The 27,742-nt window shown below is 39.7% G+C and overlaps 2 protein-coding genes across 3 annotated transcripts; one reads left to right on the top strand and one right to left on the bottom strand.

Annotated features, from left to right (window-relative positions):
• Positions 1-63: 63 nt before the first annotated feature.
• Positions 64-12,014, bottom strand: gab3 (GRB2 associated binding protein 3; the record flags this gene model as incomplete). 2 transcript variants are annotated; one of them, XM_083926849.1, is made up of 10 exons in its annotated part: positions 64-969; positions 1,998-2,117; positions 3,184-3,274; positions 3,492-3,582; positions 3,946-4,189; positions 5,251-5,300; positions 5,469-5,926; positions 6,029-6,185; positions 8,903-9,203; positions 11,829-12,014. In XM_083926849.1, 10 exons carry the CDS (start codon positions 11,997-11,999, stop codon positions 853-855), a joined length of 1,800 nt encoding a protein of 599 aa, XP_083782975.1. In that variant the 3' UTR covers positions 64-852. The 2 variants fall into 2 exon arrangements, with proteins under 2 accessions (XP_083782975.1, XP_083782974.1); XM_083926848.1 differs by having other exon boundaries at positions 3,946-4,192; positions 11,829-11,999.
• A 4,794-nt stretch (positions 12,015-16,808) lies between these two features.
• On the top strand, positions 16,809-24,831 carry radx (RPA1 related single stranded DNA binding protein; the record flags this gene model as incomplete). Its single annotated transcript, XM_083927310.1, has 15 exons — positions 16,809-17,406; positions 18,806-18,948; positions 19,061-19,253; positions 19,350-19,458; positions 19,654-19,754; positions 19,876-19,995; positions 21,295-21,390; positions 21,481-21,648; positions 21,946-22,088; positions 22,169-22,320; positions 22,437-22,484; positions 22,563-22,654; positions 22,739-22,975; positions 23,584-23,766; positions 24,695-24,831. The coding sequence occupies 15 exons, from the start codon at positions 16,809-16,811 to the stop codon at positions 24,829-24,831; spliced, it is 2,520 nt and encodes an 839-aa protein (XP_083783436.1).
• Positions 24,832-27,742: the final 2,911 nt, after the last annotated feature.

The raw sequence follows: 27,742 nt of genomic DNA, 5'->3' as shown, positions 1-27,742 counted from the left end.
TTATCAGAGCCAAAACATTAGAAAATGCCAGTGAGGACAGACACATATTTGAGACAAAGGACATAATACAATTAAATAAATAACCAAAACACAATAAATAAAAATGTATGAAGAAAAGATCAAGAGGAAATGAGTGTGGGTTTGGGTGGAGAGGGCGGGGTATCTGTTTTAGCACATTTATCAGATTATGGGTTGCTTCTGTTGAATTTTGACTCGTGGATGTGATATTTATCCAGAAGCAAGATACGATTAATCGTCAGAGTCATATATTCAAAGATAACATTTGAAAACCTCAAGGAGCTTAGTGGGGATATACAGGAAACAGTATGGCGTGTTTGCAGAATCTCTTGAGTCACAGTACCAAAGCAAGTGAAACACATCTTCAATATGAAGGTCACTGAGGGAGAAGGAGAAAGCTCAGGATGGATCATTTTGGTTTATGATACATAATGAGGAAAAGAAATAATTATTTAAAGAACATTTTACCATAAAATATTTGTCTTTTTTACAAGCACAGTTACTATATAAACATTTACAGCAAGTGTACAATGAAGCAATCTGATGCCCTTTTTGCTACGGTAGGTAAAAATCATTGTGATACAGTGCATAATCTGGTATTATTTACAATATTGATCTACTCAGTGAGAAAGTTTTACAGTGCAATTTTGTATTTCCACCTTGCGAACAGGCATCTAATTGTCTTGTACTTTATTTCAATACTGTATTTCAAAGTGCTTTTAAATAGTTTTTGGTCCTCTTCATATATGTCCTCTTCGCTGGTGTTTTGATGGTCTTCTTAAAACCAGGCGTTCCTGATTTTAGATGTTTTTTTCCCCAGCGTGTACGTTCCATTTATGTTTTCGACTGCCGGACATCTGTCCACTCCATTTTGGTGCTTTGCAGCGCCTGAGTCTTCTTCTCATCCACCTGCACGTAATCCACTCTGTGATCGTCACACAGAAAGGGCTTCTGCAGGACAGAGAGAGGGAGAGAGAGGGTTCTGCTTTACTTGTACGAACAAACAATAATTGTTGCACTTGATGTGTTTAAGCAACGGATGCTGCTGAGTGTGCCGAACTCTTGGTGTACAAATCTTTGGAGACATATCTTCGATCATGTGTTTCTCATTGCAAATGATGTTATGCACAGCATTAGAGTCTTCAGTACCAAAACAGAAATAGTCTTGTGTCAGCAGAATCACAAGTTACACGTTTTCAAAGATACAGATACAGACAAGTTGTTGGGGCTTTTATGTGGAATGAGCACTGATTTGGTCATTTAAATAGTAATAATATGGGACATAATTATTATACTGTGGAATATGGGCTGGCTGAGCACAAGTATAAAAGTTTAAAGAAAATTCTGTTTACAATGTCATCATTAATGTGTGGTGTTAGCTGCTCTCTCTTCCTTCATTTGTTTCCCAGAATCCTTCAAAACTCAAAGATTGCAGCATTTAGGGTAGGAAGTGACAGAGAAAGTAACATAAATAATGTCAGGGTCTTTTCCAGTGAAGAAAAACCAAGAAGTCTATGAGTGTCTACGCACGCACAGTTGCACAAGACTGTACATAAAGGTCCCATATTATGTTCATTTTCAGGTTCTCATACTTGTTTTCTTGGTCTCTACTAGAACATGTTTACATGCTTTAATTTAAAAAAAATCCTGTCTGTCTGAATACACCTGTGTTCACCCTCTGTCCTAAAAAAGCCCAGTCTGCTCTGATTGGTTAGCATTTCTGGGTCTTGTGCATCTGCGCTCTTGGTGTCTCTGCACTGTCATAGCAGCCGGGGAATGATTGTAACTGCACTGTAGTGACACTTTCTACCTATATATAGTTTAGTTGTGACATCACAACCGTACTAAAGTCCTGACGGCTCGTTTAAAGCATGTTGACATTCCTTATAATAAAAAAAGACATGGAAATCTTTACATAATGAGACCTTTAAAGATGGGAGATGTGTTTGAACTGTCTCATTTATCTGATCAGAACATACCTTCTGCACAGGAGAGGGCGACGCAGAATTGAAAACCAGTGACAAATAGTCAAGGTTTGATCTTCTCGCCCCGGGTTGAACCGCGCCTTCAAAGGTGAGAGAGCCATGTTGCGTTGACTCCTGTCAAACAAACAGATGAAGACCTTATTGAATACCTATAATCTATTTCCATATGTGCTGCATTGTCAGTAAATCCTTAATTCAATAAAGAGGTGGCCTTAGACTGTTCAGAGGAAAACTTAGGAAAATACTTGTGCTATGCATCCACTTGCCGCTTGTCGGCATGTTTTTGTACAACAGAAGATACGTGACTAATGTTCTTTTCATCAGACTTTATTCTTGGAAAATCAATTAGCATGGACCATTTCCAGGAACAGCCTTAAGTTGTAAAACATCACACTGTTACAAATGCTCACACCCTGAAAGTGCGATTATAGTTGCAGCAAAATATTTAAGAAACACGCAATCACTTTCCACACCCAAATTCTTAGCTGTGTGGAGATTACAAACACATTTTTCCACTCACAAATGGTCCGATAATAAGAAGAATGTCAGATTCTGTTATTGTTTTAGTGTTCTGTAAAACAAACCTAGTAGAGTGAGGACCAAAATTATCGTGTAACATATTTTGGCTACACACAGTTGATAATATGTCAGCAGTGATTTAAGGTTTACTGCCAGCATGATAAAACAGTTTTATATTGCTGTGCTTACACAAATACATTTAGTGCAGGAAAGTACCGTCAAGTTGTAAGTGAAAAGTGGATGATTCATTATGTTGATTTAATGAGCCACACAGTAAAAGTATTACCATCAGAGCAACATCCAATTATGAGTTATTATCAATAATGTCTAAGTGTTTTAACTAAAGCCACATTATGTAACAATTCTACCATAAAACAACAGCTTCTTAATAATTTTGATGCTAACACGCCTTGTAATAGGGATAATGGTGCTTCTGGGAATGATGTCACATAGCGCAAAACTGTCGACTTGCTAGTTTGTGACCCTGAGTAATGTAATCTTGACAAATGCATGTATACAGCTGAACCAAATTGCAATTCCACACACAGTTGCTTTGAAAGAAACACCTTAGGGAACAGTCAAAGGCCTTGTTTAGTCTCTGGTCAGTCTATACACTCAATATGTTTTGTTTAAAATGGTTTTCACAACTGTAAATAGTTACCATTGCAGTGCAGTTTGTGTTTTCATCTCTAGGATTGTCCCCGTTGTCAAGTCTTCTTTCAAGAGGTAAACAGTTCACTGAAAAGCTGCAACTGACCAAGACATAGGAAGAATTTATGTCAGATTGGCAAGCAGCTATGGAGTTTTACAAATAGAAACTGAGAAGCAGGATATCAGTCGAGCTGGTCATCATATTTATAACCAAGATCATCTAAGACCTAATTGAAAGCAAAATGGCAGTCCCATAACCAAACCCTATGACGGGAGCTTGCTATTACACTGTGTTCATAAAGAGACTTTTAATCTCACCATGATTCAGTCATTGCTCTGTTCAAAGGAAGATGAGTGGGACATTCTGTGATTGTAGAGAGGCCTCTCAAGTCAAGGGGTGGAGGTCGAGCTGTGAACCCAGAAAGGGCAAAGTTTTAAGTCTCTAATATGCCACGGAAAGACCAGCTCGTTTTGATGCATAGTAAAGATCATTGTGTGGAAAAAATCTGTGTATCTGATATCTGCATGAATCCTCTACTGACATTTTCATTAACAGACAGGAAGAGGATTATCAATCAATCAAGCCATTCAATCTTTTTATACATTTGTAAACTCTGTTTCAAGTATAACGAAGACTACATACTCAAAAACATCATGAAGACCTTCGGCCATGGACTTGATTAGCTGAGCAGAAATAAAAGCTTAGTTTTCCACACAATGTCGAAAAATGTCAAATTAGAAAAAAAACAGTCAGGGCTGTTAGGACTCTCACCTCTCCTCAGACGAGGCTTGAGATGCCGGTGAATCGGAGGTGGAGCAGGATCTCCAGGTTGACACACGAGCGTGCCCAGAGTCGTGGACTCAACTTTGCCATTTGTATTGAGGAAGCTGAATGTCCTTGGGCTCATGGGGATGTAGCCATCACATTCAGTGGTGGTAACAGAGGCAGGCGGGGAAGCCATGGGAACATATGACTCATCCTGGTAGCTTTGAACTCGTGAGGTATTTAAACAAGGCTGCTAAAAGACAAAGTATGTAGAATCTTTATGCATCTTTCAAATTATTCTAACAGATATTCTAACATGTTTTTATTCTTAGAACAATACCTCTCAGGGTGCTTTGTACATTTTCTAATCCTACAGTCATTTTTTAAAAGATTAGTTGGATGTTTTGATGAGTTAGATGAGAAGATCAATACCTTTCTCATGTCTTTATGGTAAATATGAAGTTACAGCAAGCAGCTATTTAGCTTAGCTTAGCTTAACTTAGCTTAGCGCAAAGACTGGAAACGTGTGTAAACCTTGCCTGGCTTTGTCTAACTGTAACAATATAAACCCACCAGTAACTATAGGTCACTACCCAACATGTTAGCCTATATGTTATTGTCAAGTACAATTACCTAAACGTAAAAATGAGAAGTCGTTTGTTATGTTTCATTATGTGCTGGGCTATTTTTTGGTAATGGCTAGAAAGGATCCAACACACTTTAGATCAAACCAGGTCCACTTCAGTATGAAGAAAGTAATATGTGTATTTTACGAATGTCAATCACAATCTTTCTCTCTCTCTCTCATGAAATAAGCAAGCATCCCTAACTAGCCAGAAACTAAATGCGTCATCCACACACTCTTGTCACAATGTATGAAAGCACATTGCTATTACCACAAGACAGATCCTTTCTGCGGGAAAAACCCAATTTCTTGGCAAGGTACAATGACTTCCTAGAGTCACGGTGAGATCGCCCTGGCAACCAGCGAAGACCGCATGTATGGTTGACTAAGCTAGCCACATCCCAGCTGTAGCCTTAGCTACAGCAGGAACTCCAGAAAGTTACTGTGCCCCTTTCTTTTTTTTTAAACAAATGAGATAATGCTTTCAGATTTTGTGCTAAATTAAACTAGTCATCTCCTGACTGCAGCGTCATATTAAACAGACAAGACTGCTATCAATCTTCTCATCCAACTCTCTGCAAGAGAGCAAACACGCATATTTTCCAAAATGTCAAACTATTCCATAAGCAGATATTTTCTAGCAAGATCTCATAAAAACATTTTCCTTTTTTTGATGATCCTCTTACCAGATTAAGACTCTGCCTCCTGTTTCTCATCGATCTGTTAACAGCATCTTCTAAAAATAAGACACATGATTGGAAAATGTCATTAGTTTAAATTCTAATTCCTACAATCAGATATTGTCGACACAGCCGTATGCGGTCCCATCATAAGAGCACCAGGATTATGAATTATTTTGTTGGGCCCAGCTCACTCGGAGACCGCTTTCCTATTCAGGACATACCTATTCTGAAATGGTCCAGGTTTGACAAAGAGGTCCTCCGGAGAAATGAAGCAGCATGGTTTGAGAAAGGCCGCGCACTTGCTGCCCACCGCCTGTGAGCTACTTCATCACTTATCTGCTCTGACAGGTGATTAGACTTGGGTGGCAGTGGAGGAGGTGTTAGTCTGTCACTCGTTGCCTCGAACGATGCAGAAGAATAAGGTTTGTCAAACTGGAAGACACTTGTGGCACAGTGACGTAGTGGAGAAGAAGAGGATGGCGGTAAAGCCATGGAGGGGCATGGAGCGCTGAAAGGAGGGTTAGTCAATCTCCCATGGAGGAAAAGAGATGGACTGGGACTGGTTTGAAAGATGGATGAAGAGGAATCTGTGTAGAGAGGCGAGGGGACAATGTCCTTGACAGCATCGTCTGATGACTTCTGCTCCAGAGAGATCTCAGAGTTTGAAAAGCTGTCATGTCTATAAAGGGGGAAGGGGAAGGGGGGAACAGGATATTTGTTAAACATGAACTACGGCCATTATTTTGGATCTTGTGTCAAAGGGTTTACAGATTGTACATACCTACTAGTGCTAACACTCCCCGTCTCACACTGTGAGAGAAACAGGTAGTCCAGTGGGTGACCGGAGTCTGGTTGGCTTGATACAGACACTCGGTCAGAGCTGTCGGGTGACGGATGAAGGGAGACAGGAGTGTGAGGAAAGCCTTCTTCTGAGCTTTCTGTTGAGAACAAGAAGAGACAGAGAGTATGCAGTTTGTGAAACGTTAAAACCACTAAGGAGTGATAAGAAAACTGCCGTCATGCTGAAACCAAGGGTTAGCTAAAAGCGTACACACGTACACACACACACACGCACAGGCACGCAGGCACACGCACGCACACACGCAGGTTTCTCAACAATACACTGTATAACGAGCTGGTGAATTTGAAAAGAGGAAAGATATTTTTTTATTTTACAGGCACCTTGAAAGTAGACACATGTGAGCCCTGTTCCCTCTTCTGTTTATATATCCTCCAATCTTTGAGTCAGATTGGCTGTTGTTCAGAAATGTGTTTCATTCCATCTCACTCAAGGCCGCCGAGTCAAGGCTCTCCTGCAGAACCATGTGGGGGGGAAATCCGAAAGTCTGTGCATGTTCTCGTGAAACATTTGCCTCCCTTAAAAGATGTTTGTGTTCTCATGTGAGTGCAGCATAACCTTTTATATCCCTTTGCAAAAGCTATCACACAGAAGTCTTTTGAGATCTTTTTCTCTGAAAACCCTTCATTAAAGCAATATCACATTATTCTAACGTTCTACAGGTAACAACAAGAACGGTAACAATCTATATCGTTCAATGTGTGTATATCACTTTGCATTATATTCAGCAAGTTGTGTGTGTTTTTTCTGAGGAGCATATGAGATTTACAGTAACACGCAGAGAAACCATATCAGCAACATTGCCGCAATCTCCTTCCCGCAGATGTTCTAACAGACATGTCTCTGCGTTTCCTCGCAAAATATCACAATACCGAATACCTGTACTCTACGGGGGAATTTTTGGCTCTATTTTTATCATAAATAAGTCAGTGTGTGGTCTTTACCTAGTTCGTAGTGTCCTGATATAACTTTTGTTATGATTTGGCACTATAAATAAAATGTATTTAATTGAATTATACCTTCATTGGAAGCACCAGCAAAGCAACACCCTGACTATAGATTGTAGAGTGATAATGTGTTGTTTTTTTTGTTGAATTTTTGTGAAAAAACAGCAATAAAAGTCAACATACAGTGGTCACAGGTCAATTAAAGGTAATAAAAGTAGCGCCTGAGCATGGATGTATCACTGAACGGGCCTACTGGGCCCAAAGTTTTAGGGGCCCCTGACCCTTACCTGCAAAGAGACACATGACCACGAAGAGTAGTAAAAAGGACAACAAAGAGACACGAAAACAACTACAAAGGGAGGCAAAGCAACTGCAAAGAGGCACAAAACAAGAACAAAAAAGAGGCAGAAGTGATAGAAAAATCTCGTTATATATCTGTTATTTGAACGGGACCCCAGCTCCCTGTTGATCTTCAGTTATCTCCTGTAATACAGCTGCAACATTAGGCTGCGTGACAGGCAAGTAGCATCTGCATAATTTTGAACTGTCAGAAACATCTTCTGCACGCAGACAACAGTTTGATGTCTGATAAAATATGCGGCCGCATTTTGTCTTCTAGTCATCAAACCGTGTATACTTCCCTTGACTTGTGTGTGTTAGAAACTAGTTACAATATTTCTATAGATTTTTAATGTTAATGATGTGAAAAATTGAATAAGAAAGAAGCCCATCTGATTTGCATCAAATGTTTTTAACCACAATGTGATGACGTATGTGTTCCCGAGCGTACTAATGCTATAGTTCTGTGTTCAAACCGTGGTTAAGTTTTAGACTTTTCAGCTGGTTCAATGCTCTTGAAGTCCACCACTCCAACCTCAAGCATGGATCATTCAGAAAGATGGCAAATTACCTCTTCAAATCTCGATTTTCCCTCATGTTTTTACTTTGCACACATACCAGTTTGTTGAAAGTATTGCAAAATAATAGGACACGGTGGAAATATTCCAGATGTTTTGCGCATCATTTTATAAATGTTACCTCAAACTTGTATCTTTAGAATCTTTGTGAACTCTGTTCAAATTAAAAAATTAAAGGACTTTTGACGATGTGTGCTGGACATGAGTTTGGAGTAATCAACACTCCCGTCAGTTGAGTAGATTTACAATTTTAGAACATTTTGCAAATATAACAAATTTGAATTTGAGGACTTTAAAGGACACATATTATTCTCATATTCAGGATCATACTTTTTGGTTTCTGCTAAAGCATGTTTACATGCTTTAATATTAAAAAAACATTATTTTTCTATCTGTCTGAATAAACCTCTTTAGACCCTCTGTCTGAAATGCTGTTTTAGCGCCTTTCTCTTTAAGACCCCCTCCAGAAAAAGCCCAGTCTGCTCCGATTGGTCAGTGTTTCTGGGTTTTCCACATCTGCGCTCTCAGCGTCTCTAGCACCATCATTGCAGCCGGGGAATGACTGTAACGACACTGTAGCAGCATGTTCTGCCTATATATAGTATCGTTGTGACATCACAGCTGCACAGAAGTCCGATGGCTCGTTTAAAGGCACAGTTTCTCAATACAGGCTGATACTTTATAGCACAGTAACCTGCTTTATAATAACAATTTTAAAAAATCACACTCTACAATATGGGACATTTAATGCTGAAAAAAAAATTTGGACCTTGATGAGTCCGTGAACCACAAAACACCAAATAAACTGACCTCACATTAAAGTTTGATATATACTGTATATATATATATATTTTTTTTTTTTAACACAAACACATAACATTTAACAGCTTTAACACAAACACATTTCAATCTGAATAGCAGTGTGTATTTACCTGCATCCTCCAGGCTCGCAAACTGGCAAATTTGACTGATGCTACTGATCCAGCAGTTCATCTCCTCCTCAGTTTTTGCCACCAGGTAAAAAACACGAAATGAGGTCTTTACCACAAAGAGGTGCTTCCCATTGAAGTCTCGTTTTATCCTGAGCTGCCCGTTCAGCATTTCAACCTCACACTCTTTCAGGTCGATGGTGCGGATTGGCTTTTTGGAGTTCTTACTTTGATAGTATTCCAGCACATCAGGATTGCCGCTCATGCGACCTCTTCGAAGTACAAACCAACGTTTCCTCCACGCCTGCAGGAGAAAAGGAGCAAACAATTCATCATGGAGTCACTTTTAAATTTGAACTTTTTGTAATATCATCCACAGTACTGCAGAAGTGTACCCTTTGCCCCATCACCACCATTTATTAGTCATGACCAGTCATGGGAATTAGATCACAGCTCCCGCTCACAACGGCTAACTTAGCAACTTTAAATTCTTTTTTTCTCTTTTTTGTGCTCTTGATATGGTCAGTAAGCGGAACCTCAACTCAGAGTTCCCAGAAGTACAGAGAAGAGGAAGTTCACTGTATTTAGCAGAAAACATACCGAAAAAGGTATTTATACAGTACATGGTCACTGCCTTAAACTGTCAACTGAAAGCTTCATATTGAAACTGTCAACAAGTATTAATAGGTCCAGAGATCTACTTGTAATATTTAACGCCTGAGCCCTAACTGTGAACAGTGACTGTCACCATCCCAGTTGTGTCGTTGCAGATTTCATACTTGGAAATAATGACGATTAAAACAAATCATAAGCAAAGTAATATTGTATAGATGCACTTGGTTTTGTGGCTTTGTTTGTGTTGTTAGGATGGAGCCACGGCTGATATTCTTTGTGGTGTGAAAACTTTTTTTTCTGTACGTGGGTAATCTCCTGCAAGAGTCAGACCGTAATGTGTTTATACCAGGAAATGGTTAGACACGCCACATTTTACTGCCAATAACAAGTTTAAGAGGAAACCGTAACTAGACAGATGGGTATTTGAGCCATTCTTTCTGTTACCTGGAGGCTAAAACCGTCAATGTGGTTATCATGCATGTTTAATACATAAGCAGAGCAAAAAAAATGTATTATTCCACTGGCTCACTGGTTTTATCCAGAACTTTTAACCACATCTCATAGTCTTCCCCAGCAGATGGAGTTTGCTTAACTGTCATTATGTGACCAAAGTATGGAAAACAGGGGGTCAGTGGCTGTGACAACTGAGCAAACGTAATCCACAGAGGAAGACTGTGTGATGCATTTGAAACAGCTGCAAAATGCTGGTAATCGGACCTTGAGTTGATGTTTTCTTCTCTTTTTTGAGTGAAAATTTTCAAGGTCAAAAATGAACATTGACGCTCAAGCTGAGGTTTAAATTCACAACGCTGTAAAATATAACAGGAGATGTTGATGTTGAGTGATGATGGTGCTGCTAGGAACACATTGGTTCTCTTCTGTTCAAGTACCCCAGTAAGTCATGAGTGTGACAGTGACCCAAAATGAACAATACCAGGACCCTGAAACTGAAACAGCTAAGTGGAATTCAGCCGTGATCATTGTATTATTTACATTGTGCTTTTCCTACAGTGACATGTCCAAATGTCTTCTGTGAAAAGCTGCTGTGCACGTGCAGTTTAAAGCCAATGTCATAAAAGTCTTAAAATTATAGTTATCAGCAATGTTTAGTATAATATATTAGATGTTTATACACCATCTCTCTTTAAATATTTCATTTTCTTGTGTGACATTGAGTGGAACAGTGTCAGGGAGCTTTATAATAAAATATTCAGTATGTCCTCAAAAGGTAGAAATGCAGGAATATGTTATTGATGCAAATATACTGTATGTCTTGATACAAGGGACACAGACTCTCGTGAGTAAGGGCCGACTTCACCACACTCTGCACTGGACTGGACACAGCAGACAGCTGTTAAATGCACATTTACCACGGCAGAGTGGAAATGCACTGTTGACAGCAAACACGAGTGTTGATAGGCTATTACTGTTTCTACATAAAGGTGACAATTCAGCAACCAAACTAACACCTTTGTGAACACCACCGCAGCGCCCTGCCTTGTTTTCTTAAAGCTTTAATGCCGTCTGAAGGTTTTCATTTGTAGAACACCTTAGAGCAAGATACATTTGACCACGATAATTTACATCTACATAACAGCATGTCCTCGACATTTGAATAGTGAGTCAGATAGTGCGCCTGTCCCTAACAACAGTCTGAAAAACATATATTTACATTATTCTCAGGCATAAACAGAATTTGCATAGCGTGTTGAAATAAGTTTCTGTTTCCCGCCCCAGACCCCATCAATGCACACCTCCACCCACCCTTTCCCCGCACTAGTGTTGTTGACAAATGGCCCTCCTCCTCCTCTTCTATTCGTACAGAGGAAGTGCAAACAGCCGTCATATAAAGCTGGACTATTTCTGCTTGTCTCTTAAGTCTGTCTGACATTACTTCCTATGTTTCACAACACACACCATCATCCCACAAACACATATTCACAGAGCAACATTATCACATGACCCCCAACGACCACAAAACAGTGCAGCCCATGTAAGCAATCACTTGCTGTAGAGTCGTTTCCATGTCTGTCTGCACTTTGTGACATATTGTTATTGTCATTATTCACTGCTGGTGTAACTATAGTGGATCCACAAACCAGAACAACAAGACTGATGCGTTATTATAGAAATGAGGAAGAAGATATAAAGGACATTGATTTATAGCTCAGGTTAACAGAAGCATACAAACCCACAGTGTGTTTCTAAATCATCATTCTACACCATAACACACACAGAGACACACGCACACACGAGACTCAGCAGCACAACCTGGTATTCAGAGGACATAAACAATTGTCCGGTGTGTACTCACAAATCTCTTTAGTTTCTTCTCCGGGGGAGATTTAATGAGCCAGCCGAAGCAGACCACATCCCCAGCACTCATCTTGACTGCAGAGTGTGTCGTCCTCACGATTGTTGCTGCTGCTGGTGCTGCTGCTGCTTCTGCTGCTGCTGCTGTGAAACTGAGAGCACAGCGAAGCATATCCTGTGTTCTGGTATTCAGCCCAGCCACTCCAAAAGGAGGAAGTTGAAAAATTGATCACACTGACGGAGAGAGAGAGGGAGAGAGAGAGAGAGAGAGAGAGAGAGAACAGGGGGAGAGAGAGCATTGTGTGTTTATTTTCTCATGCCCCTGGGGCAAGTGGATGGTGCTGTTGGGCTGAATAGTACACGAGGTTTGACATGTTTGAGGATTAAGTTGTATTGATTCCTGTAACGTACAGGAGCTCTGTCACATGCTGGTAAAAGATCCTATCTTGTTTTATACAAACATGTTACTACATTTTGCTGTTATTATTTTTATGAATTCACTTGTTTATCCAATGTGGCTTCTGAGCTCCACAGAAACCAGAAGTGTTTTTGACACCGGTTAACTGTCACTCACATTGACCTGCTGCACCTCTTTGATGCTTAATGATCAACTATAAGAGCTTATTTCCATATGAGCTGTCAGGCGGATATTATATTAATAGAAGTGGCTTTTCCTCCAGTGCTCAGCCCTAATTAAAAGTTAATAAAGTGCATTGAAAGGTCCCATATTGTAAAAAATGTCTTGTTTTATTATAAAGCAGGTCAAGTTGCTATATCAATACTGTGAAAGTACCGAAACCCTCACCCACACAGCCCGTATTCAGAAACTGTCTTTAAACTGTCAGGACTTCTGTACAGTTGTGATGTCATAACTGTACTACATACACTATATATACTGTATATATCTATATGTATATATATAACTAAAGGTAGAAAGTGTCACAACAGTGCTGTTACAGTCATTTCCCAGCTGCAAACAGAGGCCGCATACAGGTATATTCAGATGGACATGTTTGAGTAGAAACCCGAAATACAAGTATGACCCTGAAAATGAGCATATTATGTCCCCTTTAAAGCTTAACGGACAGTGTATTGAACAGGTTTAGAGAATAACTCTTATGTCAGATACTAATAGATTGGATCTTATACCCACTTAACTACTGAGAAACATGGTATACATTTAAGTTCTTTGGAAGCTGTTTATCATTTTATGCCGCAAATAGTTTTATGCCTTCAGTGATCTTTTCACATTTAATCTATTTTGTAACTTCTTAGTCACAAGCTGCTTCTACAACAATCAAGCCTTTTAAGATGAGAAATGGCCATGCAATTAAAATGTGCATAGGAAGCCAATTGATCCAAGCACTGTCCTATTTGTGAAATTTGCATCGCATTAGATAACATTAAACGTATCCATTGATGCCTGAATAACCAGGCTCTTAAGTGCTGACACGGTGGTCTTTCCTAAATCTACTACCTCTGCCTCTGATCAATATGTGGAGTTCTTTTTGGATCATAATTTAAAAACAGCTTTCAAAGAGGGATCAGAAGTCATGAATGATGGTGCTTGTCATCTAGTTATCTAGTAATTTCATTGTATCATTATGTTTGGTGCCATCACCGTAGAATATTTGAGATCACAGTAAATGAATGGCTATTAGTTGCATTACTATCACAGAAAATAAACATTGACAGTAAAAAAAAAAAAAATTACAGTGTTAAAGTTGTTCCATCGGTCGTGCCATCAAATGACTGTGATAGAACTTTATAACAGTAGAAATACTGCACTGGATTTTAGCTTTTCAGTGATAAAGCAATATTCTGTTGTAGAAATACAGTCAAAATAAAGCAACTCAGTAGTCCTTATCAGTACATTTACAATATTGTAAAATAATACTGTAAAGTTGGACATTTATATCTGTTAACCCATCAAAAACCTTAAAGAAAAGAGTCTGAACTCAAAGTATTCAACTCTCAACTACACTGACGAGTGGATACAAGGCTACGAATCAGTCGTCAACATAGTTAGAGAAAAGTGATATCAAACTGAACAGTCATTCAAATTATTTGCATTGATAGCTGGAAGAATATTGTTTGGTTTAAAACAAATTACATTTGCAGCTTTCTCCATTGTCTCCTTTTTATTCTTACAGCTGCTGGGATATATGAACCGTATGATACATGAGTGTTGCTGATACATTCTGATTGTTGCTGCCCCCAAGTGGCCCAAAAATCCACTCATGTAGGTTTCTAGTTTGCGGCGTCTACAACCTTTTAATGCCATTTTAAGACATTACCAGTTAAATGTTTGAATTGGGATGGTTGTATAATAAATGACAGAATGGGCGCCATATTGTTCTATATAGTATGCAAGGGCCGACCTCAAGATGCTTCCTGGACTCTTTGAAACATCTGAAGACTTTAGCAGCAACTCTTTAAACCTCATCCTCCGGATTATCCAAATCAATTCTGTGAGGTCAGCAGGATTATTACGAGCAGCTCTCACTTTATGCTTCATAAAAGCAGCCAGACTACACACGGTATTTACAGGAGAGGCAGTACTGAAATGCAACTTTATCAATTCATTTAAAAAAGAAACATGTAGCCAACAGACATAATTGTCCACTACAAAATGACTGTCAGGGATCTCTGTCTCCTGAAACAGATACTCAGATCTACTCTGGAAGCATATTTGGGATGCTGTGTAATACATGTGGGCTGCTTTATGTTTATAACTGTGCTGTTGTATACCAATATTTAGAGAGGGTAGTGTTTTGTCATTGAAATAATGTGACCCAAACAGAATTACCTAGTCAAATTGTTGTTTATGTATTTATTTTATTTTGCTGTAAAATTAATTTCAGTAGAATTCTGTCCATTTAAAGTGGATCAGTGTTGGATGCTGTGCTGGACATTAGGGGGCAGCCTTTACCCAGCGACTGAGTGAGACCTGCCTTACAGCAGCACACACTTCTTGCCTCATCATTTGTCTTAAACAGGACATTTATGTCCGTCTGCTTGTCCTGACATCCGGGACCTGCAACAACAGTCTTGGCTCATTAAACTGTGACGAGCTGCTGTGGTCTGTGTTACTGAAGTATGTGTTTGCGTCACAGATTATGTCACCATCCGAACTATGAATGAGGTTACTGGGTGGGGCTTATGTCCTCTGATGTCATTCGTGACATTGAACGTGATGTCATTAGATTCTCTCTCTCAGAGGTCAGCACGAGCACAACACTGCAAATAGTCAGTGCATGACTGGTTGACAGTCTTTATGAGGTTTTTATATACTTTTCCATATTACTACAAAATAGAATAGGCCTAGATCTGAGTATTTTACAGGAGCTGTACTCTGCATTTACATCATGAATTTACCAGCAAGCAAATGTTTGCTGTGTAAAGACAGAGTGGGGTAAGTTCATCCTTTTACTCATTGAAGTTAAAGCACCAAATACTCCCCTACACGTACAAGTAGAGTGGCCTTTAGGCCCTAAAGTACTTGAGCCTATTAGTGAAGTAAACTTTTGGTCATTTCTCCATTTGCTCTCTCTTATCTCCTCAGTATAATATAACATGTTAACTTTATATGCATTAGCAGGATGAACCAGGATGACCTGATGACGTCAGGCCAGGCTCAACTCAGCGCAGAATTTGAAAATAGGATTTTTCCTGCGCACAGTAGCCCATAGACATATGTCTTTGGATAAGACTAGTTTTTAGGTCAGACTAAAGTATTGGACATGGTAACGTCTGACATATGAATCAAGTATGTAAATTTAGGGTGAGTTTATTTTTCTTTGCAGGAGAAATAGGCAAATAGTAACAGCAACTTGATATAGGAAACAGATCACCTGACCAGATGTCAGTCTACACATCAGAAACAGTGGCAATAATTAGGCTATATGATTACAATGGTGGAGGAAGTAAGACCAGACAGAGTAGGATATTGTGTTGATCCTGTGGCAGCTCTACTCGGTAAATAGGGAAGATTTAATGGTGGAAATTCAACAAAGTCTATATAGATTATATAGGACTGGCGTAGTTATGCGATGTTGTTGGGTACCTGCTAACATCGGCATTAAAGGGAAATAAGGAGAAGATAAAATAGCTTTAAAAAAGCAACCAAGATGAGAGATGTTATAGATAACCAAAGGCGAAGTTAATGCAATACTCAAAAATGAAGAAATGGCAAAATAGATTGGGCAGGAACACTAGTTGAAGGAAATAGTACAGTGTACAGAAAAGTGTGTAAGCACATGGTGATTAGTTGGAACAGACAGTGCTCACTAGACTAAGACTGGATCATGCATGGTTAAATAAGAAACTGTTCTTCATGGGTAAAAGTGAAACAGATGGCTGATCTGAATGTGGAACAACAGAAAGAGTGGAACATGTTATTTTGGATTGTGGGAAATATAGGGAGGAGAAGGATGAGGCTGGTGGAAGTGAAAAGGGCAGGAAGAAACAACAGGAGAGGGGGTAGGGGACGCACAGAAGGCCCTGGGGGAATATTTGAAGGAGACAGGATTATTTAATATGATTAAGTGAATAGCTTTTTGTTTTGTTTACAATGTAATCTGGGTAGCTTTTCTTACATACTCCGGTACAGTGGGTGGCGGTATACACCACATAGTTGCAACCCGCCATAGAAGTAAAGGAAGAAGAAGAAGAAGACTCAAACAGCACCCGCGCGCTGTTTGTTTTGAACATTAGCCGGTGGTGAAGTTAACTTCTTGCGTCGAAGTGTCCAACACCTAGAAACGTGAAGTATTTTATGGTAAACAGCTGTAGTAAGATACGTTTACTCATTTAGTTACCACTAAAGTTAGCTTCACTGCGGAGCGTTACGTTTAAACGCGCGCAGTTGATGTTAAAGTGTCAGGAAGACGTTAGCCAACAAGCTAACATGAGCTAATGTGGCGACCGCAGCGACACACTGGTAGAGCTGACTGAGTTAATGTAAGGTTACCTGTCCATAATGGAGGATAACGATGAGGATAAGCCGTCCTGTTCTTCTATGGTCACCGGTGTTTCTCCAGCCTCCTTCCTTCACAGGACGTTGGAGCGGTTGTCCTCCGCTCAGTGTGTGACGGTAAACGGTGAGGAGGCTCCGGTCGCTGTCATCGCTCTTCAACGGTACTTATCCGAGCCAACAGAGAGGCAGCAGCTCCACAGCTTCAGCTACGACCTGACTGTGACTGACGGAGTCTGGAGAGCTAAATGCTTCCTTCACCCCAGTTTAAACCACCTGGTGCACACAAACACCCTTAGGACTGGAGCTGACATCAGCATCACGCAGTGCTCTTATGTTTACAACGAGAGGAGACTGGGGCACGGGTACATGTGCATTGAAGGTCTCAGGTGTGGTGCTGAGAGGTCTGCTGTCCTAGCCCGTATGAAGGATGTCAGTTCACTGCCCATGCTGGTCAAGCACGGCATGGAGAGGAGCGTGGTGCTGCAGAGTGATGTTCCCCTTCAGGTGAGCCGTAAACATTACCTGTCTCTGTGGAACAACGACGACCCGCAGGGAGACATCTGGACCTCAGGGTGTCCTTCATCCGACACAGTCCTGGACGGTGAGTTACTCTGATGATCCATCACACACTTATATTTACACCACTGGTGGACTGGCTTGATACGTGGCTCTCCAGCTGCAGGGCTGGACGAAACCAAACATTACACTGTTGACTGATACCTTTAATATTGTGACAACATATGTCCTAGAACATGTTTATGCACAATACAGTGTAGGGAGTTTAATAAGTTGAATGTGATGCATAAGCTGCAACTAACAATTATTGACATTAATGTGTTGATCATTTTTGTATTTATCTCTTGGATAATACAAGTTAAAAGTTTCTCAGAAAGTCACAAAGTCACAAAACTATTTCTATAATGATATAAAAGAGAGAAAGGCAGCAGATCCTCACCTTTGCAAAGGTGAAACTAGACAATGTTGGGCTTTTCTGTTTGATAAATGACTTTAATGATGGGGGATCAGATCGTTGCCAGTTGTCTATACATTTTCATTGTTTCAACACAATATTCAAGCCAGAGACAACATTGTTCCCTTCACTTACCTCCTCAAATCTAATGTGGATGGAAAATAATTCAAACTAATGCAAGTATCAAGTTTTAAGTTATATTTCCAGATAGTACTGTACCTATTAGGGCTGCACAATTAATTGCAATTTTATTGAAACATGTTTATATATTTTTCAATTAAAATAAGAATAATTATGGAGAAAAATTAAGATTATATCATATTGCAATATCAGTCAAAAATAATCTGTTAGATATTTTCTGAACATGGTTCAACCCTACTAACAATGCTAGATACTACATGAAATATTTCAACATCAGAAAACCAATGTATTAATATACATGTATACATTCTAGAGATGCACCGATCCAGTCTGATACCGATACCTGGGCTAAGCCTTTCGGAGATTCCCGATACCAAGACTACTGTTGACTGAATGAACCGTAACCCAAGCATCAGGCTTGACAAAAGCATTTAGCCTCGTTAAAACAAGGTAACAAATTAACACAGATATAAATGTACCTAATATGATTTATTAACAAATAACAAAGTGTACATTAGCAGCAAAATTAAATAAATAACACTTCCATGTAAAGTGCACCACAAACAGATATTTTAAAATGTAATATAAAACCCTTACCGGTGTTGCAAACATAGAATTGAAGTCACTAGATCGATGTAACTGTATTTCTGTTTGTGATATTAATCAAAAAGAAATGATATCAGAGTGGATATATTGGATTGGTGCATCTCTAATATTTTCCACATAGACTAGTTGCATATTTAACTGCCGAAACTGTATATGGGTCTAGAAACACAGTTGTTGACTTTAATATATGTGTTACAAAGTTTTATTTTGCATGATGTTTGGTCACTAAAGAGAGAGAAAAGAAAATCCTGAAGTGTCGTCTACAATGTCTTCTTCTCAACAGTGTCCAAGATTACTCTTCTTTGTAGTCTGGAGTCATGCTTTAGAAAGACGTGGGCATCTCTCCCTCTCCTAGTGAAGATAATACACAAATCCAGATTACGCTATTATGGAAAGTTTGGGCTCAAGATTGATTATCCCTTCCAGGTGAGTTTGAACTTGGAGCCTCAGTAACACGATGTGCACAGAATGTAACATTATTGTTGTTATGACAGAGGTAGTCTTCTTGTTTTTCACCCCATGCTTTGTCAAATTTCAGGCATACTTTGAAGTTGCTGACCAGAGTGGGACAATGTCCCTCGTTCTGTGGAATGAACTTTGTCCAGAGTTTTACCAGAGACTGAATGTAGGCACCGTGTTGTACATCCAAAATTACTCCTTGAAGCAGAGTTATTCAAACCGGTCACACCCGCAAATGGACCATTACAGACTGAAGAGCTTTAACTCTGTAGGTGTGTGCAGATTTATTTTTTGGTAGCTTGAAAGTGATGGTGAACCACACTGTACTCTTAGCTTAAATGTAATATCTTAATATGTATTTTTCCAAGAAATCTGCCTGAACCCTCGCAACCCTACTTCAATCATCACCGTGGTCTCACCAAAGAGCGCGCTGCCTCAGTGGGCACTGCCTGAGGTTTCCTACCAGTTCACCACCAGGTAATCAATTGGTATCCATCAATCTAAAGGTGATCAGTTGTGTGTCTTTATCTAATAGCCTGCGAATATTCTCATTTGTCCAGGTCTTAATCTAATACTTTGGGTTGTGTGTTTTCAGTTTATATAAATACCAAAGACCTTCTAGCTGAGTTTAAAAATATATAATTTACTTTATGTTATGTTTGTATTTTACAGCTCAGAGTTGGAAAAATTATCCAACAATTCAGCATGTGATGTCATTGGTTTGGTGATGTTTGTTGGTCGTGTTGAAAGGGTCAAGAGTAAAGAGAACAAGGGTAAGAAATGTTCACATTTGAATCTTTAGAGTAAGAAATATTTTTTTAAAGCTGAAGTACAGCTGCTTAAATTCATTTTTAAACTTAAGTTATCGGCGAGTGAACATGTTCATCTTTTTAGGTCCAGAAAAATACTGGACGTATCGCTGGATCCACGCGGTGGATGGAACATCTGACCGTCCTTTTATCATGGAGGTTTTTTCTTCTTCCCAACCCGAAGTCTTCAGTCTTATTTGCCCAAGTAAGTCAACTGTGTCGGCTCCTGTCTGCTGGCATTTTCACTCCGATTGTTTTAAGGATGCACGATACATATCGCTGTTAATAAATTATCGGCCGATAATGGGGAAATGTATTATTCCAATAATACAAAGCCAAATTGTGTTCATTGACTTAAAGTGTAATTCTGGCGCAAAAAAATCCCATGGGCTTTTTCTGCACTTATATACATTAAATAAGCCAGGGAGACATTTTTTTAGTGTAACAATTATTAACGGAGAAATCCTGGAGAGTTGCTAACAGCCGGACGTGGCTAACACTGATTAGCTCGGAGCGGTACAGTGATGGCATTGAAACGGCTTTTTTTAACCACTAATACTGCTCAAAATAACACCAAACCTCTGCAGTAGCATGAAAGATCCACTACACATAAAACGAAGCAATGGGCTCCTTCCTTTTGGATTGCATTTGGTATTCGACTTGAATGGACTTTACTATGAGAGGAGCTGGTACTGGGGCCAGTTGGTAAATCTTTAAATAAACTTTGGGTTCACTAACTACCTTGTTTGTGCTTTTATGTGTAGTGACTCTTTCATGCTACTGTAGAGGTTTGGGGTTATTTTGAGCAGTATTAGTGGTTAAAAAAAACGTTTTAATGCCTTCACCTAGTGCTCTGAGCTAATCAGTGTTAGCCACGTCCGACTGTTAGTGACTTTCCCAGATTTTTCTGCAAACAGTTGTTACACAAAAAACTGTCTCGATGGCTGATTTGATGTATGTTAGTGCTGAAAAAGACCATGGGATGATGTTTGCGCTGGAATGACACTTTAACAAGTGCAGCATCTCCACACTCTGATACAGTAGGTGGCAGTATTCACCTTCAAAGTCGCTTTGTGATCTGCCAATAAACACATAGTGAGTGTATTCACATGTCTGATTAGACAGACTATGTCAAAACATTTCATTTGAATTCTTGGACAGAATGCTCTATAAAATCCTATCTATAATAAATGTGTTTGTGAAGTATTTTGGTGTGCTCTACTAGGAAATATAAATGAACATTTAAAGAGTCAGAACTGTTCTTTCTGCTGTTAGATTTGGTCACAGCTGTGGAATATTGAAACCTCCATCTTTGCTCACTGCGTCTTAGCCTTTCTTACTTTTAGGTGTGCATAAACTACACTTCCTTTTAAAATACAATAATGTGAAATTATCATTTGTCTTTTCAGAATTGGCCATGAGAAGCAGGTCATTATTTGTATCGCTGAAAAAAAACAACATATTCATCCCTAGCCTGTTAAATATATCCTCATCTCCTCCACAGTGACCTACGTGGTGTGCACTCAGATGAGAGTTTGTCAAGTGGAAGGCTCGTTGCCCTACCTCACAAGCAGCTTTGAGACAGAGACGTTCATCACAGGTTTGCACAGCTGTCACAATGATGACCTGATAGTGTAAATATACGTGGTGCACTGGCAGCATTATTCACTATATTATGTCTCCACAACAGGCTACCACAAAGGTCAGCCATATGTGCGTGACCCCACAGTGAAGAGCTTCATCCAGTGGACCAAAACTCTGGAGGACAACGTTGTCCTCCAGAAGACGGCTGTTGGGGGTCATTATTGCTACCCTCGTCCCCCACAGACATTTACTCAGTCAATTGCAGATGCCTCAGGTGAGGAAAAACAGGCAGTGGTTTTATTAAAAAAGATGTTCACATGCCTTGGGTTCTTTGGTATCTTAGTGTACTACAGTTTTATCTCACATACACAATCATGCAAAGATTGGCATCAGAAAAGAAGTCCATCTTTCATTTTCATAATTCCAGAGCAGGAAATGATACTAAACCACAATGAGATTCATCCAGATCTCTTCTGGGTTACAGGAATACAAAAAAAACAAAAATCTGGGGCAGCATTTTTCTGTATCCCACAGACTTGCTGCTTTAAAAACCTTTCTGCTCCATCTTCAGCTCAAGCTCCTCTGGTTGCTGCGGCTGACTTGAAGAAGGAGTTAGAGACTCTGCAATATAGGGAACATAAAACAGTTGCATTTCAAGGACAGATCACAGCAGTGCGGTACATGAAAAACCCAAAGAACACAGAAGAGAAAGAGGTAATAGAGATTATTTCCAAGCATCTTTCCAAGAGCAGTGATCAGTAAAAGTGTAAAATAAGTAAAATGATTGTGTGCAGGTGCCAGATGTTTCTCCTAATGCGTGTAAACATCCTGTACCAGACGCACACAATCATCCCTCAACAGCTGAGCAGACTTTGGCGGCCAGTCCAACACCTGCCCCTGCTGAGAAAATCTCAGCAAGGGGAAGGAAAAGGGGATTTAAAACGAGGTATGACATGACTCCTGACTAACAGCTGTGATTGTGAATCAACAATTGTGTAGTAGGAGCACATATCTACGAGAGCTTTAATTCCTCAATGAAATGTTGAATTACATGTTTTCCAGAAAAGCCACGCTGTCCTCTTTGAATCGTGGCAGCGTATCAGCAAAAAGGTACTCAAGATCCAGCTGGCAGTATTCATCAGTACTCCACTTCAATCATTCTGAGCCCATTTGTTTCTGTTCCTGCAGGAGACATAAAGATGCAGAGGAAGAAGAAGAGATTGACTCTGGATCTACAGAGGCTCAGGATGTGGAAAGCTCCCGACTACTGCCAAATCAAGGTGTGTCACTGCAGCTACAGCTTCACTGTGGTGTACCTTCTGCGTTCTGATACACTGTCACACTGATGCGTTTGTTTCCTCCAGACCCTGATGTTATGTCTTGGGAAAGCAGCAGTTGGCTGAAGCAGCAACAAGAAGTGTCTGAACATCTGTGTCAAGGCGGTCTGTACGAGGACAGCTTGTCTCGAAGGTTCACATTGGACGAAAAGAACGTCCTCCTGCAGCGATGTAACCTTCAGCCAACACGGTGGACACCAGAGCAAAGCGCTGACATCATCCCTCCTGTGGTTTGTCCAGGCTACTACCAAGTAACAATTTTAGGTAAAGTTTAATTGTTAAAATGACTTTGATATGTGATGCACAAGAAGTTGTTTTCAGTATTTCAGCCTCTGTTCCCGGCCTGTGGGCACTGACAACATCCTCATGTTCACGACAGAATAGCGTCTGCATTATTCAGAGGATGAAGGCCTTGGTTCTGTTCTTTTATGAATAGCTCTCTCGTGGACAAAAAGTGCTGTCTAATTCATTTAGTCCTGAATAAGTGTGGACCTAGCAAAGTGACCTTTCTTTTTTTACATTTACGTCATCAATGAGTCACTTTGAGGTCAAGACCAACTGTCGGCAGAAGCCAAGTTACACAGTCAGAGGAGGTCTGAGTCACATTTAGAAATATTATGGCCGACCTGCTTTATTCAGATTTGATCCTGTCATCTATTACATTTTCAGAGTTGTGTAGTTAAACATGGCGTTGTCTTCAAACAGCAGCTTTTAAATTCACCTTTGTCCGTTACCTTTTGAATGAATGCTTAAGAGCCTTCCTGCGGTTAGGGCTGAAAACCAACATCTTAAAATAACCTTTAAAAAGCACGTTGACTAGTGTTATGTTGTGTATGTTTTATGTTTGCCAATCTTTGTGTTATCTCTGTCAGGCATAAACAAGCAGATCGCTGTCGATGCTGCATATCTTCCTGTCGTAAGCTCAGATGACCCCAGGGCTGTCGGCCTTCCTCAGGATCCCCACGGCAATACAATGCTGTCCTGCCTTTCGTCAGGTTTTCTCTTCCCGCTCAGTGACGCTGCCAGCCACAACAAATCTACACATCCTCAGCCAGGTAGCCACCACCTACCAGAGAGGGCCAAAACCCAAACACACCTGACATAGCATCATAGTTAAGGTCTTTGCACATTGATTTGAGACCTTGCACACTGAGTCAGATGGATGGAAATGGTAAATGGACTTGTACTTATATATATACCTTTCTAATCTTCTGACTACTCAAGGCGCTTTGACAGTGTTTGTCACATTCGTCCATTCACACAAACATTCACACTGATGGCAGTGGTCATCTACGTACCATCTAATCTAACCATTCCCACCACATTTACACACCCATGCACAGCACAGGGAGCAATTCAGGGTTCAGCGTCTTGCCCAAGGACACTTCGACATGTGGACCGGGGGAGTTGGGGATCAAACTGCCGATCTCTCGAATAGAGGCTCTTTCACTGAGCCACAGATGCATTTCTGCATTCTCTCTTTTGCAAATTTTTACAATCTGCTACAAAGGGCTGTAGCTCTTTCTTTTTCATTTCCTTTCCACTGGAGGTACCCGGCCGTCTGCTCATGTTTGGCATCGGTTGGCTGAGCAGTCCTCCCTCATACACACTCTCTCTCTCTCTCTCTCTGTGTGCTGTCCTCATCCTCTGTTTCATCCCCCTTTTCGTCATCTATTGTGCATCTCTTTGAGGTAAAGTGCTCTGTGCTGGGAGATGAAGTGAATCACTTTATCAGATGGTTTGGATGATGTTTGCATGTGTGTCGGCCACTAGAGGTCAAACTTGATGGATCTGACAAACGCAGAAAATTGAATTTGTTCCGAAACCTTTAATGAAGATGAAAGTTTTGGAGTCGGTGTGTAAATGTGATTATCGTTATATTAACAAAACCTTTTATTTTTAAATGTGTAACCATTTTGGATGAAAAGTACAGACTTGGCGTTCAATGGCCTTAATGTGACCGATATAATGTTTGTCTTGCAGAGGAGGTCTTGGTGAGCGCCCGTGAGCTGCAGGACACGCATGTCGTGTGCATCCTGGACCTCTGCCATCTGGGTGGAGACAAGGTGGAGGTCCTGATCAACAAGGTGTACAGAGTGACAGAGATTTCTCTCGACTAGGAGGTACAGAAGAGCAAGCGTTAAGCTCTGTGAGAATATTTTGTAATTATTATCGGCACACACATTCCATCAATCATGTCAGTTATTTTAGATAGAAAGAGCAATTTTTTTAAACCAAACATAATTGGTTACCTGTAAAATGTACAGTTAAGTCACATAAGTTGTAATGCTTTTGAAAAAACAAATGTTAATGTCAGTGAATGAAATAGTGAAATACATAAAATCTCATATTCTCAGATTTAAACTGTGTGCTTATTGTGAGTGACGGATGATGCTTAGGCTACAAATAAGGTGTCGGCTTACAACACACTGCAAGTTTGAACTTTTTAGCTGTGCTGTTGAGAAGCGACTGATAATTTGAAACAAATCACAGCAGTGTGACAGTGGTTCATACGGGCTCCGCTCTGCTGTGTGAGTGAAGTCCATTTTCTCCGCGTCTTCTTCATAGATTAGAACTAAACCGGAAGTGTGATGTGAAAACACAGCGTTTTACATGAAGAACACAGTTAAAAACAGTTGTGTACATGAATCATTTTGACAGTTTGCTCAGAATAACAATACATATGTTTAAAAATATTTATTTTCAAATATTTCACAATATCCAGGTTGATTTTTATAAATAATTCAATATAGCGTAATTAATATCAAGATATTTTTAGAATGTAAACTTAATTTGTTAATTTCTTTTAAAACAATATTAACGATATTTTAAAGCTTATTTTGATGGTAAATACAGAAAGAAAACAAGCCATACAAGTGACTGTGCAACACCAACTTGAAACTCAAAAAAGCCTCACCTCCTCTGATAAGACACTTCATTATCTGTTACAAAATTACTTTAATCTTTAAATCATGTAACATACATATGTAATCTATTAGACATATAAAATAAACTATATATATATATATATATATATATAGTCTAAACTTTTTTTTTTACATTCTATTATACAATATATTCAATGTTTGTTTCTGCACTGAAACTGCAGAAGAGTCTGCACCAGGTGTGTTTTGTTCATGTCCTGGCAACACTTACACAGAAAGCATTGATCTGACTGCCCACGCTTACATTTAAGGTGCCAGTCACTATTTTACAAATGAGAAAAGTACAAGTGTAATGTGATTAAAAGCACATGCTTTTAAAAAACAATGACACTCAATGAAAACCCCATGAAGAAAAGCTCTCAAAGTAAAAAAAAAAGAAAAAGAAAAAAGGTACAACAACTACAATTGAAGAGACTACGAAGAAAAACAGTACCAACAAAGCAGATGGATTATTTACAATCATTTCTGCGAAACGATGCACACCTTAAAATAATCTTGCATTCAAACGTGGCAGAGACTGGATGAGTTGTCCAAAGTAAAATAATTTAGGGCTTAACCCATATCTGGAGCGCCAACTATCTCAACATGATTCACTCACAGTTGAGTTTAATGAGCAGAATTTCCCTCAACCACCTTTGCAAGGCAAAGAACAGCAGGATTGCGGTTATTTTGTAGACAAACGTGGACTTAATCTCTGAATGATGCGCTTGGAGGGGAAATGTCACTACGATTGACTGAAAGGTTCAAAATGATGGATTTTCCAAAAAAATGTCCGTAGCTTTCTTTTACTGCAATGAAAGAAAGTGAAAATATAGTCATGTATGGCACCTGTGAGTTGCTGGCTGAGCTGAACTTATTTGCTCAATCACTTTAGTGTTTCTGTACCCAATGTGGATGTACAGGAATACATGAAGGGAGATTGAGACTTCCTTCAGCCGGCTAAACAATGATTTAAATGATGATGTACAATTGCACTTTTTCTTAAAAGCTTAACAACTGAAGCCCATCAAAGTGGGAAAAAGACTTTTCACAGGTAATCATAAGTCCGTTTGGCTGAACTATCCTGTTAAGACGACGCAGCTGGACAGCTGTTCCTGCACCCTGTCTGGAACTTCATGACCATCTTGATGATCACGGTGAACATAGGACCCTTTGCACCAGAGTTTCTGTGTTTGTTGTTATAACATGTTTTGGGGGAAACTACCACTCTGCACCACATTTCCACTAGACAGTGATACCTTTAAAAAAAAAAAAAGATACTGCTGATAAACGGTTGGAGGAATGTCAGGACATTTGCATTAAAAAAATACTTCCATAATTTACATGGTACAATGGCTTATTATACACCTCTATATACATCGTACATCTGTTGTGAAACATTTAAAACAGTATAAATTAACATTCTTCTTTTTTAACTTGACATTGCACATAGGAGAGTGTAAATCGGCACTGAACATACATGTTGAGAGTGTTCTGTCAGTCGAGTCTTGTCGTCCGCTATGAACAGCACCGGTCTTAAGAAGGGATTATGATGCAGCTGAGACCAAACTGTCAAACTCAGTATGAAGGACTGCTGTTTATTAAAGTGTAGCACAAGTTCCACGGTGAGACTTTCAGGAAACACTGAGTCACGAGAAACTGTGTTTTTCCTGCGGAGCTGGAAACAACTGCGTAATCCAGGACCAAAATTAAACATTTTTGAATTCAAATGTTGCAGTCAGACTCTGGCACAGGTAGTTTCTCTACAGTATACTGTTACACGTTGTGTGATTGTCATCAACTAAAGAAAGGTTCATGCGTGTCCTTTAGTGCGGTGTCTTTCTGGACGTTATTCAAATGCTAAAGCGGCTTCACCAGTGCACTCTGAACTGCTTTGATCACAGTGCTGGGATCTGACAGTTATTTTCCGTTTACTTTTATATCCAAAATGACAGTCGGAGATTGCAGAGTGCAGCTACAGGAGCTGATTAGCAGCTGAACATATCACAGCAAGATTTCCTTCACCACAGAACCTCTGAAAATATGACGGACAGAAGATTGTCATTCAAAAAGCACAGTATGAAAAGAAGTATGAGAACAAGATTAT

Source organism: Echiichthys vipera (assembly GCF_963691815.1).
Source record: "Echiichthys vipera genome assembly, chromosome: 14".
NCBI lineage: Eukaryota > Metazoa > Chordata > Actinopteri > Perciformes > Trachinidae > Echiichthys > Echiichthys vipera.
Note: the sequence above shows the minus strand (reverse complement) of the source record. Positions and strands in the feature narration are given on the sequence as shown.